The sequence below is a fragment of the Poecilia reticulata genome, linkage group LG20, assembly GCF_000633615.1.
Source record: "Poecilia reticulata strain Guanapo linkage group LG20, Guppy_female_1.0+MT, whole genome shotgun sequence".
NCBI lineage: Eukaryota > Metazoa > Chordata > Actinopteri > Cyprinodontiformes > Poeciliidae > Poecilia > Poecilia reticulata.
The window spans coordinates 21695340-21713707 of NC_024350.1; the positions used below are offsets into that span (position 1 = coordinate 21695340).

At 39.5% G+C, this 18368-nt stretch overlaps 1 protein-coding gene across 4 annotated transcripts in view; it reads right to left on the bottom strand.

Moving 5' to 3' along the window:
* Positions 1-469: 469 nt before the first annotated feature.
* slc4a2b (solute carrier family 4 member 2b) overlaps positions 470-18368 on the bottom strand; it is a 52743-nt gene continuing 34844 nt past the window's right edge. For 3 of the 4 annotated variants that reach the window (XM_008396632.2, XM_017301891.1, XM_017301892.1), the window contains 17 exons: positions 17610-17746; positions 13964-14144; positions 13173-13308; positions 12174-12375; positions 11993-12101; positions 11183-11367; positions 10316-10535; positions 8203-8409; positions 7406-7554; positions 6807-7001; positions 6318-6551; positions 5797-5886; positions 5564-5730; positions 4791-5044; positions 4554-4723; positions 3513-3686; positions 470-2188 (listed from right to left, as the gene is read on the bottom strand). In XM_008396632.2, the coding sequence (XP_008394854.1) occupies positions 2108-2188; positions 3513-3686; positions 4554-4723; positions 4791-5044; positions 5564-5730; positions 5797-5886; positions 6318-6551; positions 6807-7001; positions 7406-7554; positions 8203-8409; positions 10316-10535; positions 11183-11367; positions 11993-12101; positions 12174-12375; positions 13173-13308; positions 13964-14144; positions 17610-17746 (2891 nt within the window). In that variant the 3' untranslated portion in view covers positions 470-2107. The remainder of the gene's footprint in view (positions 2189-3512; positions 3687-4553; positions 4724-4790; positions 5045-5563; positions 5731-5796; positions 5887-6317; positions 6552-6806; positions 7002-7405; positions 7555-8202; positions 8410-10315; positions 10536-11182; positions 11368-11992; positions 12102-12173; positions 12376-13172; positions 13309-13963; positions 14145-17609; positions 17747-18368) is intronic. The other variant, XM_008396633.2, reaches the window with a different exon arrangement.

The window sequence follows — 18368 nt, forward strand, 5'->3', positions numbered from 1 at the left end:
ATCCAACGCTCAAAACTGTTCAAATCACGCCTCGCTAGACGCTTGAAACGCGCCCAACGACCCTCGACACGCCTCCACATAGAATGTAAACCAGCCGCGTTTGGTGTGAATGCACCATGAAGTGCTAAAGAGATTAATCAAGAAAGCCTGCACCAAAATCAATTTGTTGCCTGGGGAACGGCCTAAAAATGTTTCCAGAGACACTAGAGAGTGTAATTACTGCCAAAAACCACAGCCTTGACACGACATCCTTTTGTACTTAAATGTTTACAAATGTATTTTAAAATCTTGTCATCACAAGACTGTTGGGGTAGATTGTTTTACCCCAACAGGGTAAAAAAAATCCCTGTTGGGATAAAACCCAACAGGGTTTTTTCTTCTTTTCTTCACAAAAAGAAGAAAATGTGTGTTTTTTTCCTTATTTGAAGCAGGGATGAGATGTTCATAAATTAAAAAAAAAAAACCCAGGTAAATAGAAAATACTTTATTTGTCATCAATATTTGATGGACAAGTTATCAGCAACAGTCTCATGGACTTGTATTGCAATTAAAACAAACCTACACACTTCATAACGACTTGATCACAGAATCTGAAGCTACACAGGCACACTGATCAGAAACAGACTGCACAAAAAAAAGTGTTTGCATACATTAAAAGCAGAAAAAAACTTCTGTAGTATTCTTTAAACAGCAGTGATGCATAATCCAGAGATGTTTGAAAAGTGCTGAACACTAACGTGCCATCCTAAACACACTTGTGGGTCACCCCGCCCTACAGGCACTTCAGTTTTTGTGACTTTTGGCCCCAGAAAGGCACCGTCTCAGTCAGGCTGAGACACTCAGAGGGGAAAAGTAGTGTTTGACATAATGTAACAGAAGTCAGTTTTAAAGTGTTTGACAGTCAAAGCTTCAACCGCACGATGAAAATGATTAAAACACACAGATATAGAGTTCAAAAAGCAGAGACGCATTGATTTTCTGCTCGGTCTGTGTGGGAATCTGAAATGATTAGACCGTTTTAATACAGCAGAAGTTAAAATATGGAATGTTTTAGAGTGAAAGTGGAAAAAAAAAACAAAAAACCGCAGGATCAGATCGGAGATAACCAAACTGCTGCAGCTTGTTACTCTAACCGCAGATAATTGGCACCGGGACAAAATGGTGACAACTTTACAGCATTTCCTCACCGAGTCACAACATATTATAACATTAGTGCCCTGCACATGTGCGTGGAGACAATTCGAGTGCATCTATACCACCACTGTGTTTTTTTTAAATAAAAAAAGTGAACTCTCTATGGTGACAAACATGATTTCATGGCATTAATGTAACAGAACAATTGCATTTTTTTTTGGTGAAACATTAACAGTAATTCAAGATCTCCCTCTGCTGGTGATCTTGCGTCATTGCAGGCACTGAAATTGATTTAAACTGCAGCATCTGAGTTAAAAACAAAACAAAATGATGAAAAAGCAGGCTGAAAAACCTCAATTAAAGCCTCACTACGAACACTAAGCAGCTAAAATAATTACACAGAATACAGTTCAGATTTGGTTTCTTTCAAAAAGTGCTACAAGCTTCGTGTTTAAAGTGATTGACTGTCTAAAATAAGACAGAATGAGGAGAAAAAACTGCTCAGTATCTCGTTTCCTTCATAAGGCGCTTAGTGGGTGTAAAAGGAAGAAAAATCATGACTAGCACTAACAACATGTTAATGTTAAGGAATGTATCCTAGATATCTTCCACATATTCAATGTGAATCATAGCAACCTTTCAGGGCTAAAAAGTTATCAGTTTTGCACATACGTCTACTGCTATATATTAATTTTTAGCTTGCAATCACTTCGTTTTATTTGGAATCTCTTGTCCCCTGAAATAAACATTTAAATAAAAATAAAATGTCATGAAAAAATAAAGAAATAAAGCTAAATCTCTTCATTTTGTTGTCGCTATCGAGCACAAAAAGGCGCCTAAGCAGAGATGTTGTTGACCAGATTCTTCCAGCGAGCTTTACTTTCAAGTTTCTGACCCGGAGGTCAGCGGTTCTGATGGGCTTCGGTGTCGAGTGGAGTTGGTCTGAGTGGCGATGCGAGGCCTGGGAGCGGAGCTACACGGGCATGTGCATCTCGGAGTATTCGTCGTGACAATCGCGGTCGTCAAAATATGGTTCTGCATCATCACAGTCCAGCTAAAAAAAAAAGAAATATAAAAAGAAGAAAGATGGATGTTTTAATTTTCCTATATGTTAAAGTTTGATGATTTTCTATGATTTACAACCTAAAAACAAAAATAAAAACAAATGTCCTGCAGTAGCATTGTAGAAATAAGTTTGTTAGTTTCATGTTAATTTTGCCTAATATTTTAAACCTCGATTCTTGTGAATCATGTCGTCTTTCTTATTTTTAAAGTTTTGATTGAGCTTTTATCATCAGGTGATTTCACAGAAAAACCAGAGGAAAGTGGCAACATACTGAGGCGCAGAACACAGTGTAGCCAGAAGGTGGCGACCATCTTCCACTTATATCCTGTTTTTATATTTCTTGTGTAAATAATTTCTATTTTTGCTTCTTTTAATAGAACTACAATAATAACTATGTTATTCCACTGTCAAAAAAGTACTTTGAGTGTTTGATTCCTCCTTGCATGTTTAAGAAATCCTTTCATCTCCATGGCAACCATTCAGCCTATGGAAAATGCCTGGATGGACCTAGCCCCGCCTTCCAGGCGCAGCTCCTCCTCTGAGCTGCATTTTCTGACCTACATTGCAATCCTCCCCCGCTCAGCTCCTTTAGACTAGCCAGCAGAAATTAGCATAAAAACGTTAAAGGGTTAATAGAGGAGCCATGTTCTGTTCTGATGAGTTCTTGAAAGAGTTTCAGAAAGAGCAACTTGAAATTGGACACCTTCAAGTTGTTGAATTACAAAGTGAAATTTCTTTTCAGTCATATTTGAAATGCATATAATTTTGTTAACAACTGAAGGCTACAGTTTCTCATAGTGATATTTTTATGCTGTAAAATGCCACCATGTCTGGAAAACACAATACTGCCTTTTTGACATTTTTACCAGTGCTGCATTGAAGTAGATCGTATAATAAGCTCAGCAGACGCATGCCAGGTCCACCCAGGTGTTTTGCACAGTTGAATGGTTGCCAGGGAGACGCGAATAATTTCTCAAATGTACATGATAGAATCAAGGCAACAGTCACATGATGTAAAACTCAAAAAAGTTGATTTTACATAATACTGCCTCTTTATGTTAAAATCCTGTCTTTTTTGGGGAGGTTATGTCCAGCAATTTTGCAGTGTTATTGCAAAAGTAAAGCTCAACAAATGTAACTGCAATTTTTTCAAAAAGGTTGAGTTTTTCACAATGTTTTTCACAAATTCAGCAATTTTAGGCTGCAACAATCAAATAAAAAAAACTCACACCATCCTAATAACATGGCTAAGAACAGATTCTGTATTACAGGAGGTTGAACAGCTCACAGCGCCTCCCGGTGGTTGACTTACACATGCTATCTCTCTTTCGTTGAAGATGCGACGCAGCACGAACATCTTGACGGGGACGGTGAGGAGGAGGACGAAGGGGAAAGCCAGAGACGCCTGGGTGGCCATGACGGCCCAGAGGACGGCCAAGCACACCATCTGGATGCAGGTGAAGAGATGCATGCGCCACGTACGAACCTGACGGACACAAATCAGTCCAGTTTACCACCGGGAAACGGACATTTCATATCAGTACATGTAAACTGATATGATGAAACGCTTACACCATGATACATTTTAATTATTTAATTACTGATTCGTTTTTTTTTTTTGTTTTAAATATCTGAAATACTGCCAAACTGGTGGCATAATATTCTACTTTATTCATAATTTTCTCTTTATTTTTTAGCAGTTATGAGGAAAAGTGTCAGAATCTTAAACTGCCGCTGTTGCTAGGTAACCAAAGTTGGGGGAGGAACTTGAATCTGCTTCTTACCCAGCAGGTTGTTGCTAGGTAACCAAAGAGTGAGTCAGTTTGTTCATTCCACCAACCTAGCTTAGCTGGCCATAAGAGGTTAAAGCCTTTTCTCTGCCTACATCTCCCAGAATGCTGTGCAGTTTTGGATCAGAGTTCAATGAATATTCCATCACCAAAGATTTTCCCCCAGTGTATTACAAGTGTGGTGGGCCGCCAGGCTTTATTTGCCCCCCCACCAGGCTAAGTATTGTTTGTTTATTTATTATTTATTAATAACAGTGATAGCAAAGAAAAGTTAAAGAATCTCTTTGGTGAAACTTCAGTAAATAAAGTCACAGATAAAGGATAAAAAAATGTTTGGACAATAAAATTTTATGTTTGCTTCTTAGACTTTATAGTTAGTGTTCAGGTTTTTGTTAATAATGCCATCCAATGACACATTTTATTTATTTAACTCAATAACATGGTGAGCCGCTGGATGGCTGCCCTGGCGCCTCTACCATCAGGCTTGGCATGTTTTCTGGGGAAACGCTGCAACAGACGCGTCATTTGTTGATATCGATCACGTGTTTTTAATCTGGACTCACCTTGCGTACGTAGGTGTGGTCAGGGTGATACTTTGACGGCATGAGCAGCAGCATCATTCGCTCCGTCATCTGGATGCCGTTGAGCGACATCACTCCCATGTAGAGGAAGATGCCAAACAACACGGCAAGGGGAATCTGACGCAGCAGGTCGCCGATCACAATGGACAGACCTGGACACAAACTCCACCAGTAAAAGAAGCTTTAATGGGAGCAAAAAGGTCCCAGTTTGACACTCACCAACCATGACAGCGACCAGCAGCCCGGTGACCCTCTGCTCCTTCACCTCCTGGATGCGAGGCTTGTCTCCAGGGGCGACGGCATTGCTCATGACCGTCAGGGCGTTGACGTGGGTCACGGAGCGAACGGTGGCGGCGGCCATCCATGGCAGGCCGAAGAGCGCCGAGGTGCCGCCGAGGACCACGATGAGCAGCAGGTCCAGGTGGAAACCAGAACCTTTCACCAGCATCCGCTCCTTCTTACTGACGATGAGCCTGAAGTAGAGAAAACGAGGAGAGTTTATCTAGAAAATCAAGCCTGATGAGGAAACGCAAACCTGAAACAGATGCTTACGACACATCTAATACAGCTGAGGAAGGAAGGATAAAATGGCAAGCAAGAGGACAAGACAATGCAAGGAAGGAGGAAGTCAAAAAAGGATAAAAAGCAAGGAAGGAAGAAAGGGTAAAAGAAAGCAAGGTTAAAAGGGAGGAAGCAAGGAAGGGAGGACAAAAGCAAGAAAAGCTCGTAGGAAGGAAGAAAAAGAGTAGAAACAAAGGAGCAATAAAGGAATAAAAAGACAACTTGAAGGAAGGACAGAAGGAAAAACACAAGGGGAAAAGGAAGTAAAGGAAAGGAGGAATGAAGGACAGAAAGAAGAAATCATGCTCTTTTATCTCATCTCCTGGCTCAAAGGAGAGCAGAGAGTCTTCAGATTTCTCAGCTTCCCGTCTGTTTATTCGCTGATTGACCATCAGGGATCAAATCAAAATGGCGCCTGCGGTTCTACTCACGTTGTGATCTGCGTCTCCATAAAGATCAGGATGAAAACCAGCAGCGCGGGAAGACAGCAGGCGAACATCATCCAGATGGGAAACTGTCCGTCCGAGCCCAGAGGATTGATGATCCAGCCTCGCTTGTTGGGACTCGTCACAGAGAAACCGCTGGGGACGCTCAGTTTCTGGACAGAGGACAGAGACAGTCAGCACCGTTTGGACAGGAGGGAAACCAAACCACTGAAACCAACCTGAGTATAAGTGTCTTCTATGCTGTAGTCCATCAGAACCATGATCAGGATCGCAATGGGGACCCCGAAGTCTCCAATAATCCTGCGAATCTAGAAAATAAAACGCAAACTGTTTGGAAAAAAAGAGGTGGAAACAACCAATCACAGACTGTCGCTTCAGCAGGTTTCACTATGAACATTTAGCTAAATATTCAGTTTCTCCAGGAAGTTGCGATCGCAGCTATTGATGCAAATTTTGCAATCGCTAATGTTTTCTGTATTTCCCATTTTTCTGTCATTAAAAACGACATGCTCATACAATCTTCAACAGAGAAGATTAACTCAAATAAGTTAATAAAGCTCTAAAATCATCTCAGCTTTAGTTTAAATAATTAAAGATATTGACCCCGTTTTGGAGAGGTTCCCAAAGTGTGGCCTGAGGGCCATTTTCAGCCCCTGCACTGCTTTTTACCAGCCCATTTAACAAAAAACATTTCCAGTGATGCTGAATGCTTTTCATTGCACAAGTCAAACTCTCTCACCCTCCCGGGGAAAAAGGCGCTGTTCTTGAACTTCCGCAGGTAAAAGGCGATGAAGAACGTTCCGGCCATGAGAACCAGAGAAAGCAGCGCGGTGTTGGGCTCCCCGGTAACCGTGACGACCTGGGTGTTGTTGTGCTCGATCACTGTGATGTTACCTAGTACGACTTCTTTTTCTTCTTCTTCTATTGTGGTGCTGTTGATTGAGCAGCGTTTCAGCGGGTGCTCCTTGAATATCTGCACGCAAAAGTCTTGCATTAAACACCAACCTAAGATAACTGCATCGTTCTAAATCTGGACAATAATAATTATTAATAATAGCAAACCTTCAGTCTATTAGTCTTTCGAATTAAATCCATCACACCAGATTAAAGGAGCTCTCATTAGGAAAACACTCATTTTGACCCCACGTTTTGAACGCCGTCCAAAGATTAGTCACTTTGGCTTAACGTCCGTTACGCAAACGAAAACTTCTCTCTCTCTCATGCGTACCTTTATCAGCTTGACGAAGGTCTCGTAGATGAAAATGAGAGAGATGAGGAAGGAGAAGATTTCCTGGGTGAAGCGGGAGACGAAGCGCACCAGAAAGCTGCCTTCGAAGGCCACCATGACGATCACAATGACGATGAGCCAGAAGCCAATCCAGACGCGGCCTGTCAGGTACTCCATGCTGTTTGATTTGCAGAACTGTGGAGCCACAGAATGGTGAGAAATGTGGACTAACCAGCGTTCATGTCGATGCAAGTCGTGGAAATTAAGTTATGGATCATTAAAGCTTGAAGTAAATAATTTTGTGTAGGAAACTGCAGGACAGTTGCTATAATTTAGGAGCAATTTAGAGCAAAAACAGCATTAATGACCTGAAACTGGCAGCATAGGAACTATTTTCCACTTCTCCGCTGCCTTTGACATCATTAAAACATCTTGCATCATCTATTTTCTGTCACATTTGAACAGTATCATTTGTTCTGCTCATTTGGAGTGTACCTCAGGGACGATTCCTTGTGCCTTTCAATTTTAAATGTCGTTTTTATTAAAATCCAGTTAATGTGCAGTTTAATGATACAAATCAAACTTAATCTAAAACTTACACTATAAAAGGATTCTTCAAAGACCAGAATGGGCCCAGAAAAACCAACGACCAGCAGTGGCTGAGCTCCGAGTAAGCAGAACAGGATGCCCTGGACCGCTGTCGCGATGATCAGCTCAGAAACCCCGATCAGTCCTTCCGTCTTGTCACCTTCAGAGGAACACACACAGAGTTCATCAGTAAAACTTTAATAACCAAAACATGAACGGAATGAGATCTGAAAATCCTTCAAAAGACCAGAGTTTAGTGGGCAAACATTTTCCAACTCTGATGTAGCTTTATTCTACGCAATTTACCTCAAAAACAAAAGAAAATACATCTGTTTGGAAGAAAAGTGTAATGTAAATAAGTGGAAATAAATTTTACCCAAGGTTGAGTCTTTAAGAGTTATTTTGCAAGTTGCATTGTGATTTGACAATCTCTAATTTGCAAATATTAAGAACAACAAGCAACAAAATGGAGCAGAACAATGTAAAGCTAAAGCTAAAAACATGAGAAGATGCAGGAGTATGCCTAAGTTTTTTAAACTGGTAGTTAACAAGACGTGTGTTAGCCTGTGGAATGCAGTAAACCGTAAAAAGACTCAACACTGAGGCAAGTCAAACTGAATAGCTCAACTCAAACGATGGTCAAAAGCAAAAGCAGTAAAGCAGTGGTATATTGGGATTACACCAGGTCAGATGATTTAACCTTAATCTAAACTCTAAAGGGTGGAAAAGCTTTGGAAAGGATTTATTATGGTTTCATTTCTAACACTACAAAACCCTGACATTATGAAATGAGGAGACACATCCGTACCTAGTAAACCTCCAAATGTGATAGCTGGAGAGAGAGCAGCAAAGTAGATGAAGATGACCGCCGCCATGCTCTGGCTGTTCAAGGCGTCGCTGAAGTCGCTGATGTACTTTGGGTATCGACGCTGAATGTCTCTTATAAGGCCTCCGAAGGGGCGGCCGGTGCGCTCCAAGGGGTCGTCTGACTGTTTTGAAGGTTTGAAGAGGGCCTCTGGGTGAGAAAAGACATTCAAGTTGTTATAAAGCAGTTTATCTCACTTTTTCAGGCTGATCAGCACCACTTAACTTATATCTATATATAGATATAGAGAGAGAGGTAGATGCATAGAGAGATATCTATATTTAGATATAGATACACATCTATCTATACATTGTATCATTGTAATGATACAATGATACAATTCGTCATTGTATCATTATGCTGCAGTTGCTTGTAATTTACACAAGATGGGGCCAGATAGCAGCTCATTTGCTGCAGCCGGCCGGCCGGCCGGCCCCCGCACGTCTGCTGCCGGCCGGCCCCCGCACGTCTGCTGCCGGCCGGCCCCCGCACGTCTGCTGTCATACTTTTGAGATTTCATTGCATCAGTTGCTACCAAGGGCAAATAAGTTGTTAAATATAAACATATTATGGATAAACAACCTATGATTATCAAGACAATTAAAAATATAATTGCTTCGGACAAAGATGATTTTAGAAGAACCATGAAAACATTTCAGAATAAATGAACTTTTTATTTCCATTTTAGTTTTAATAAGTGGGTATAAACAATAAATCAGTGGATATGTAGTGACTGTCAGACTTTTACATGCATAAATCACATAAATCATTATTTTTCTGTGCTTCAACTTAATGGGTCACTATTTATTTTACAGTTCTTATTACAAGAAATGTTAGAATTAATTTAAATTAGGGCTGTGTAATAATAGCGATTTTGCGATATATATTGATATATTCTTTCCTAGAAAAAAATTTATATTCATCCGCAAGTATCGTAACATCCAACTGTCGCCTTGCTCACTCACTGCTTGGTTCCCTGGGAGAGTGATTAGGTCATCAGGTTTAGAGTGAGTCCTTCAGATGTTAAGTGTCAAGGTTAAAAAGGTATCAAACTATTCAGAGCAGGTACTTGGTGCACTTTATTTACTTTACAAATGCATATAAGCTACAGTTTTTACTGTTTCAATTAAAAGAAACATATTTTCTCACCACCACTTTGATTCATTTTGTCCAGCTGTTGACTTTAAGTCTGCATCCATGTCCAACTAGAGCCAGGCATTGTGTAGTTGGTGCTTTTAATCAGTTTTCAGTTAAATTAATATAATCCAACTCTATACGTCACAAAATGTCACCAAAATCTCTCTGTCTCTCTAAAAGCTTTCAGAAAATCACAAAAATGTATTGAATTGTATCGCTTGCTGAATATCGCAATATATATCGTATCGTGAGCAGAATACCGTGTATCGTATCGTGAGATTATTGTATTACTACAGCCCTAATTTAAATATATTGGTTTTTCTTTTTTTCCTTGTATGGTTTAGCGAAGGGCCGGTCAAACTGTTGGCGTCAGATGAAGGAAATAATTCAGGAATGATAAGCTGAGGGACATTCATCCATATATTAATTAGGGTGTAGGTATATATTTGAGCTTGTATCATATTCATGACCTGTATGGTTTAAGAAAAATCCACAATCAACTAAAACTTGGGCAACCAGTCCCTTTTTTATTGTTTATAAATTTTTTTGTAGCTTTAGTCCAACCTTGAATTTTTAAAATTTGTTTTTATGCAACAAGTTACCTTAAAAATGGAATTTTGGGTTTTTATTACTTATCATAATAATAGCCATCCAATCATCTAAAACAGAAATAATCGCTAAAAATGAAACTCTCCGAATGAAATATGTGATTGATTTACTAATATAAATCAACATTGCAATGATATTCTAACTTGTTCACAAAATGGTAACCATGGTGACACAGGCAGCATATTCATGAAAGTTGTAAGTGTATATATATTGCAAAGTATTAAATAGTGATCATTTGACCAGTTCGCTGTTGGAACATAATGGTCCTTAACACGATAAAATAATGTTTTCCCTTGACTGAAGAGCTGACCTTTGTCCTTGAAGCTTTTCGGCTCTTTAGCCAGCAGCTTGACCTGCTCTTGTTCTTCCCTCTTACGGAGCATTTCTCTCTGGAAGCGAGCAACAGAGCGAAGCAGCTCATCGTCGCCCATCTCCGATGGCGGCAGAACGATACTGCAGTCCAAGAAGCTGTTGATGGCATTCAGCAGGTCATGCCTGTCGTCCGCCAGGTAAGCTGCCTCATGAAATTTCTGAGGACAAAAGAAATATGCACAAAAATCAACTCATGTGTTATTTAGGGTTTGTTTCACCAATGCACTGCTTGGGTTTTCAGCACGCCCGACCAAGGCCGCCATCTTGTGGCGTATTTGAGTGAGTTTCACAGTTTCTATTTAGTTGGACTTTATATTCAGGTAAGTTTTATGACTGAATATAAGGGTCACACAACACCAGAATAAAGCTGTTAATTGTTTGAAAACGTTTGTGACGATAATATTGAATAGAAAGTTAATCTTTTAACACATCAGCATCAAATCATTAGCAGATCAAAGAAAGATCAACACAAATTGAGCTTATTACATCAGATCCTGATAACTAAGCTTTTTTCCCCTCATTAAAACTTTTTTTTCTTAATTTAAGATGTTTCTGGTGAAACTGCATAATTTTTCAGCTAATATGATGACTACTTTCTAGTAATTAAACAAAAATTCTCGTAGCCTGGTTCTAATTCTCCATCATGCAACTTGGAGAAGGGATGACTAAGACTAAAACAAATGGCACTGTTTGAAAATATTTCCTGTAATTTCTTTAGAAAGAAAACAAGCAAAATCAACTAAACTGAGATCTGGCATGGGAAGCCCAGCCCCAGATAACAGCATTCATTTATTGTTCTGCTCACCTTGTCAGACATGAGGGTGGAGATTGAGCGTCCAATCTGATGGTAGTCCATGCTGGTGGTTGGAGGTCCAAGCAGAACGAAGAGGAATCTGACGGGAACAGGAACTTCCAGAACGGACTCCAGCTCCACCGCCTCCTGGAGCCTCACGAACGCCATGGTGGGCTGCTCCAGGAAGTCCACGCAACCTGGAAAAACACAACAAAAAAAGCCATAGGAGTATTAAAACAGATGTCTTTTTGTTTTTTATTGCTTCCATTTGGGTCTCAACTCCTTCTAAAAACAAGAACTTAAAAAAAAAAAAGGAAACTAACATTTTCTGGCAGTAAGTTAATGTTTTGCTGTCTAGAAAGCGAGTCGTTTCAAAAACCTCCAAAATGTAATGCTACAAATCAGCAGGCACTGCGCCGTTACCTAGCAACACAAGCAGAGTTCCAGCATGTTTGTTCAGCTGGTTTTACTGCTGTGTGTGCTGTAAAATTTGTCGTTGACTAATCTAACTCCTTTTCAAAGTTGTAAGGTTGTATTTTTGTGGATCTGTTCATAGTCACTTTCATGTGACTGCTAACGTTAAGTTGGGGTTTTTGGCCAGCAGCAGTTTATCTGGATTTAAAGTGACAGGAGGCCCTGATAAAGCGCCATAAGAAAGTAGCTCAAAATATCAGAACTGAGCAGACTGAAATTTCATTATCCAAAAATGATTTTGTGAAAAAATATGTGTTATATTTAGACATAGACCTAACCTAACCTATTTAAAGTAGAACCAGAGCACATAAAAAAGGTAACATTTGGTTTTGGATATGAACAACTTACCCACAAGAACCACGGTGGCCTCAGCGTTTTCTGGAATCTTCTCCAGCAACTTCAGCTCATGTTTGGACTTGGATCGATGCATGCCCGGCCCGAGACTCGGCTCCTTCTGCTGAAAACCCAACAACACGGACGATGAAATGTGAGCGAGAGCCTCCACCAGCCGGGGGGAACCCAGACGTACCTGTGGCTCGTTCCTGTCGATGTCGATGCGAGCGTCATTGTCCATCTCGGACTTGACGGTTCCCATGAGCGGGTCGGTCACAGACGGCTCCAGCTGATGGTTGTGGTTGGCGGCAAGGTGGTGCGGTAAAAGGCTGCCGAGGCTGGCTGCTGAGATGTTTCTGGGGAAATGGCTAACGTGCTCCTTTTCATCGCTCGGGTGACTTTGGGGGGCAGCAAAAGGGAGAGAGAGGTTGAGCAAGAGGAAGAGGGGCAGAGACCAAGCATGAAGCCATCTACTAGCAGGAAGCAGCAGAGAGGGAAAAAAAACTTTAAGGACAGAAGAAACAGCAGATTTAACGTACAAGTATTGGTAACGTTGCATCTTTAGGGCCTTTTGGAGACCCTGGAATAGTTTTGTGGCTCCCACTTAGGCAATAAGCTCAACAATTTTCATTTGCATGATTTATCGTTTTTCTCTTTCTACCAAATACTGGATGATAAGTCTTCAGTTTGGTGCTTTAGTCTCAACTATCCCTTTTTTGAAGGACAGTTTTGTTTACAGAGACTTTATAACTAATTTTATTTGTTTCTGTCATTTTGTTTATTTTGAATATTTAAAATGTCTTCCTGTTACAGCGTTAAATGTTGGTCTTTGAGAGTATGTTATTGCATTCGTATTACCAAAACTGTGTCATAAATTATCGTGTATCGCAATAACGTCTGGGGCAACTTATCGTCCAGCAAAATTTGTTATTGTGGCAGACCTACTTCCACTCCAGGAGCTGTAAAGAAAAGAGCTTAAGAGGATGCATTAGTCTGGTTTTAAGAGGAATCATCCACTGAATAAATGAACAGAAAATAAAGGCTGCTTCTTCCTAAAATTGAGATTTTGCTGTAAAAGTTAAATTTAGTTAGTAATATCTGATACTACTGATTAGTTTAGGACTTTTAAAGGGGGGACAAAGAGAGTATTGTCAGCAATCTGTGATAAAATCAAAGGTTTACTTCATCCTTCTACCTGTGTTTAAGCAGCAGAGCTCGCAGGACGTTGGATCTGTCCTCCGCTTTGATCTGGTCGGAAATGATCATCTGCTCCACCACCTGGTGGGCGATACCCGGCAGAGTCTTCTGGTCCAAATCCAGCAGCACCGCACCTGTAAACGCAGACAGAACGCGTTTCACTGCTGCCAGGTAAGCAGCATTCGTTACAGGAAAATCAAAGCACTTTCAAGATGAAGTTTTCAAACTTTTCCTGCACCACTTTGGTGATAAATTACAGAAGAGTTTCAGTTCACGATTGCATGATAGAATCTGTTACTTTTATGATAGTATTGTACATCAGGGAAAGGTAAATCACTATATAACATGTTCTGAAATGTCTCCCTTACTCCCTATAAACCTGAATGGTCTGAAAAGGCTAAAAATAAAAAATAAAAAATATTCTCACCAAGTTTTCTGGCATTTAGAAAATATAAATTATTTTGGTAATTTTAACTGATCTGAAACGAGAGAAGTTGGGTCTGATTTGGATTCAGACAGTGAGAAAAAAAATGTTTGATCTAATAAGAAAAAAAATTGTCTGATTTAACTTCGGAAAGAGACGATGAGAAGAAATTAGTCTTCATCTGTAAATAATGGTTCCCAATTTAAGGCTTTTCAGATGTTAGATTTATTACAAAACTGCACAGTTTGATTTCTGTATAAAGTCCTTGAAAGTGTTTGGTACTAAAGCACTTTCCAAACATTGAAAGCAACAGAGTGAAATTAAAATATTTCCAAGGAATTGGGTGAAGTTTGTCGTGGTTTTACCGTGGGAGATGGTCCGCCTGAGCTCCAGCAGACTGCGGAAAGACAGCGACGCCACATGCGGTTTCCCCCAACGGTCCGTTTCCTCCTCCACGTCCTCCTCAAACTTGATCCAACGAGCCGTCTCCTTCCACTGCATCTCCTGGTTCTTGTCCATCGTCAGCTCGTTGAGCTCCACAAACACCTGCATATGCCAAACAGCCATGTTAAACAGCCAGGCAGACATTCACACTCAGCATGGTTGCCATAGATTTGATTGGGCTTGTGATTATTTGAACTTTTAATTTGGGGATTTCCGGGTCAGAATAGCAAACGCAGCTCCAAATATATACATGTTCATATAGCAGGTTGCAGAGACTTTTCACTTGTTTTGTAGTCATCAACAAGGTCTTGGCAAACTGAAAAAGTGAGATTTATCACAATGAATTGATTATTGAATAATTGATTAGTCATTAACTGGAGCACAGATTCTAAAAATGTCCATTTACTGAAACACCGACATACTCAAAGCGATAATTAAGTTAAAACTGTACATAAATGCATACATTTAGCATTTAAGATAATAAAAAACTAAACATGTTATACCTAGAACTTCTCAAGTGGCAGCTTTAGCTTTGCCTGGTTTAAATTTGGTTTAAAAAGACTTTTATGCACCTTTTGCTATCCAATTATTAATCTAGAAAAAGGGAACAGATCAGTTCTACAATGTCAACCAGAAAGGATCGAGCTTTTCACAAATTGATGTTGGAAATGTTTTCTTTTTAGCTGCAGATGCATCCTTTGTTACAAATAATGAAGCGTTCTCTAAAGAAAATAAAATTTTATTGCCTAAAATAAAATGACTTAGAATGCCAAGTCATTTTATTTTCGGCAATAAAATTTAATTTTATTAAATTAGAGAGGATGAAAATTTTATTTTCTTATGTTTATTTGCATCTTTTAGTGTTTCTAATATTGCAATTGAGTGAAAAATCTCCAGAATGTACCAATTTTTATACGATTAATCATCAGATTAATTGATTATTACAATGATAAGTTAGTTGACGCTCTAATTTAAATCCAGTTTTTATATTAAGGTTGAAGCAGTTTTAGTTTAAGATTAAACCCAGATGAAATTCAAACCGACACAGCCATTGTTATTTTTTCAGAATCATGTAACTTCTGTGTCACTGCAACACAAGAAAAGTTCAAATAAACCAATAAAAGCCCTGGATTAATGACAAAAATGACCAAACAAAATCAAACATGTGCCAAACGTTCAGTCAAGAGAAAATGATCCATATTTGATTCGGAGGTTAACGAGCTTCTGCTCAAGAAACCAACCAGCAGAGAGGATGCTTAGAAGGGAACCAAGCGAGCAGCTGATCCGGTTACTCCTATTTTTTAACTTCATACTCAACACGAGTTAAAAAGTAAAACTCAAAAACCACAAATTGTGACTTTAGCCATTTCTGTAATGTTCTGAAATGAATCTAATGACTTAAAATGTTTCTTTAGGCGCTCTCAGTTTTGGAAACAGTGAATATTGTTCCCCACCGTTGAATCCTTCGAGTTTAGTTTAGTGATGTCAGTTAGCCCAAAGCCGCCATCTTGTTTTACAGCTTCAATTTATTTGGACTTTAAATTCAGGTAAACTCTCAGACAAAGCATTTGGGCCAGGTTATGATTAACATGATGAACATCAAATTATCAGTTGCATAACTTTGAAAGACTTTATTTCCATGATATTTTCAAAGAATCACACAAACTGAGCTATAAAAAACTTTTTTTCTGATTGAAAATGTCATTTAAAAAAAACAATTTGCTGATAAGATTGTGTATTTATCCTGTAAATATGATTATACTCCCATAAATAAACAGCCTGACCCCAATACTGATTGAAATAACAGCCACTTTTTGAAAACATTGCCATTTCTAATATCTTTTTTTAGAACAGAAAAAATATCTAAAACAATTTTATTTTTAAGTCACATCGCCCAGCCCTAGTGGAAGCCAATATTTTAAAAACAATGCTCCAGCATGTAAGGAAAACCCGTAAAAGGTCCGTTTCCGCTCTTTCTTCGCTGGTTGTTAGGAGGTTAAATGAACACCATGCTGGTCAGTGTCAGCCCAGAATAATCCCACACCAGAAGAAGAAAAAAAAAAAAAAAAAAAAAAAAAAAACAGCTCCTCTGCAGCCGCTGCATGCCTGTCAAACCACACAGGTCAACGCTAACTCTGGCCGGTCACCCAGCCTCACCTTCTGGTACCGGGCCATTTGACCGGGGTCCATGTTCAGCAGGATGCCGTCGGGCCGCGAGGCGGAGCGGTACAGAACCACCGGTACGGGCTGGAGGAGAGGACTCAAACAGTGAGCCGACCCAGCAGAGCCACGCTTTTAAAGACGCCTAAATCTCATCACACACACCTGACAGGAGCTTGTACGAGAATGCGTGTCCGTATTAATAAAACAGATTCCCTCATGTTTTTTTTTTTTTCCCTCCTCCCAGTATCTGGTTACTCTGAGCTTCTCTCCCGTCTCGGCGCGTGAAAGGAAAGAACTCATTCATTCATTTTTAATCATCTCCCTGTCGCTTCTACAAAAGAGGCCGAGCAAAACTAAACCCGAGACGGACAGACGGGGTTAAAACGGTCGCCACAATTTGTTAGCCATTTCAAACCGATTTGAACATTAAAACATGTTTTAGAGCTAAATTTTTCCATATTCAGGAGTAAATGTTAACTTTCCTTCCACTTTCCAGATGCTTTTCAAACTGTTTCACATACAGTATTTATCCAGAAAGTGAGTTAGCAAGAATAGAAAACAAATTCAGATTGTTTTCAGAGAAATGACTGAAGAAAAAGAAGAAATTAGCCATCAGAGTAAATAAAACATGAGTTCTTTAAGTTACTGATCAGAAAATTATTCACTTTAGATTTTTCCTTCATTATTATTGGATCATGACACGTGATCAATATCAACAGATATTATAAACGTTTGATAGAATATTCAATAATTTCACTGAACTCTGATCCAGAAGCAAGTTGCCAGGTAACCGATCCTTGGTTACCTAGCAACAACTTGTGGAGTATCTGACCAGCAGCAGTCTAAGGTTTTGCCTCTGTGTTTTATACCTGCTTTAAAACAAACAAAGTGGAGTGAAGACTGTAGATAAAAGAAAGATCATGCCAACAGTTTGGCAGAATTTCAGATATTTAAAATAAAAAACTAATGAATAATCTATAGACTAATATGAAACACTTCTATATTGATATGTTTTTTTCATCCAGCCCCATTATCAGGTAATGTACAATCCTACTCCATCTTTATTAAATCAAAAACAAATTTCCCAAAAGATATTTGTTGTTTTTACTCAAATATTTTTTGTGTAATTAGAAAAATTACACAAAAAATAAAATCCTGCCCCAACAACCCCGGGCAGGATTTAACAAAAAGATCATATCTAAACAAATTTCAGTTTCAGTGTAGCAATTTAAAAGCAAATAAGACCAAAAATGTTTTTAAAAAGTTCCTAATGTTGACTAAAAGTGATGGATGTTACGGTATTTGGGAATGTTGAGGATGAAAATGAGGAAAATCGTCCTCCAGCTTTGGGAAAACGTCTTCAGCCCCATTAAAAGCCCAGAACGGTCCAGTGAAAAGTCTCACCTCGTGTGGGGTGCGGTCCTGCTTTTTGCTGCGAGTCGTTGGCTTTTTGTGGTCTTTGCCGATGTGCACCTTCTGCCCCTTGGTGCTCTTCCTGACCAGGTGTCTGCGCACGCCGGGAACATCCTCAAATCGATGACCTGGGGGAACAAAATGACAAAAACTTTGACTGGAGTCTAAAAAAACGTGATTGTTTTTACAATATTTTCACTAAAAAGCAGAATACATGATTCCCTGAGCATCCTCGCTGGTTGCTGCAGCCTTGCACCTTTAAACCAAATCTCTGCCCACCTGGTCAAGGGCCTCCTGGCCTTTTTGTTTCTACAGCAGGGAGTAGAGTTACCCATGCTGGCAGCACACCAGGCATTGAAAAGCAGAGAAAGGACAGTTGCACTGGGTAACTCGGACAAAAACGGCAAACAGAAACCGTTCTGAACTCAAAGATCAGTGGACCTGCTCACAATTATGGCCGATTCGTTTCAGTTGTAGCAATCAATGAAAGAAAACATAGTTGCATTAACAGCAAACGAGCATTACAAGAAAATGGTTGCAATTAACGGACAAATTAACTGGAGATCATTTGGATGGAGAAAGTATTTAAAATGCAAGGAAAGAACAGCCTCTGTCGATCGGTTCATGGTGGCAAAGTTGACTATACACGACTCAAAAGATTCTATTTTAACTTTAGAAACCAAACCTGATGATAAACTTTGTTATTATTATGGAAGAGGGACAGGGCCACAAATCGAAACAATTAAAAAT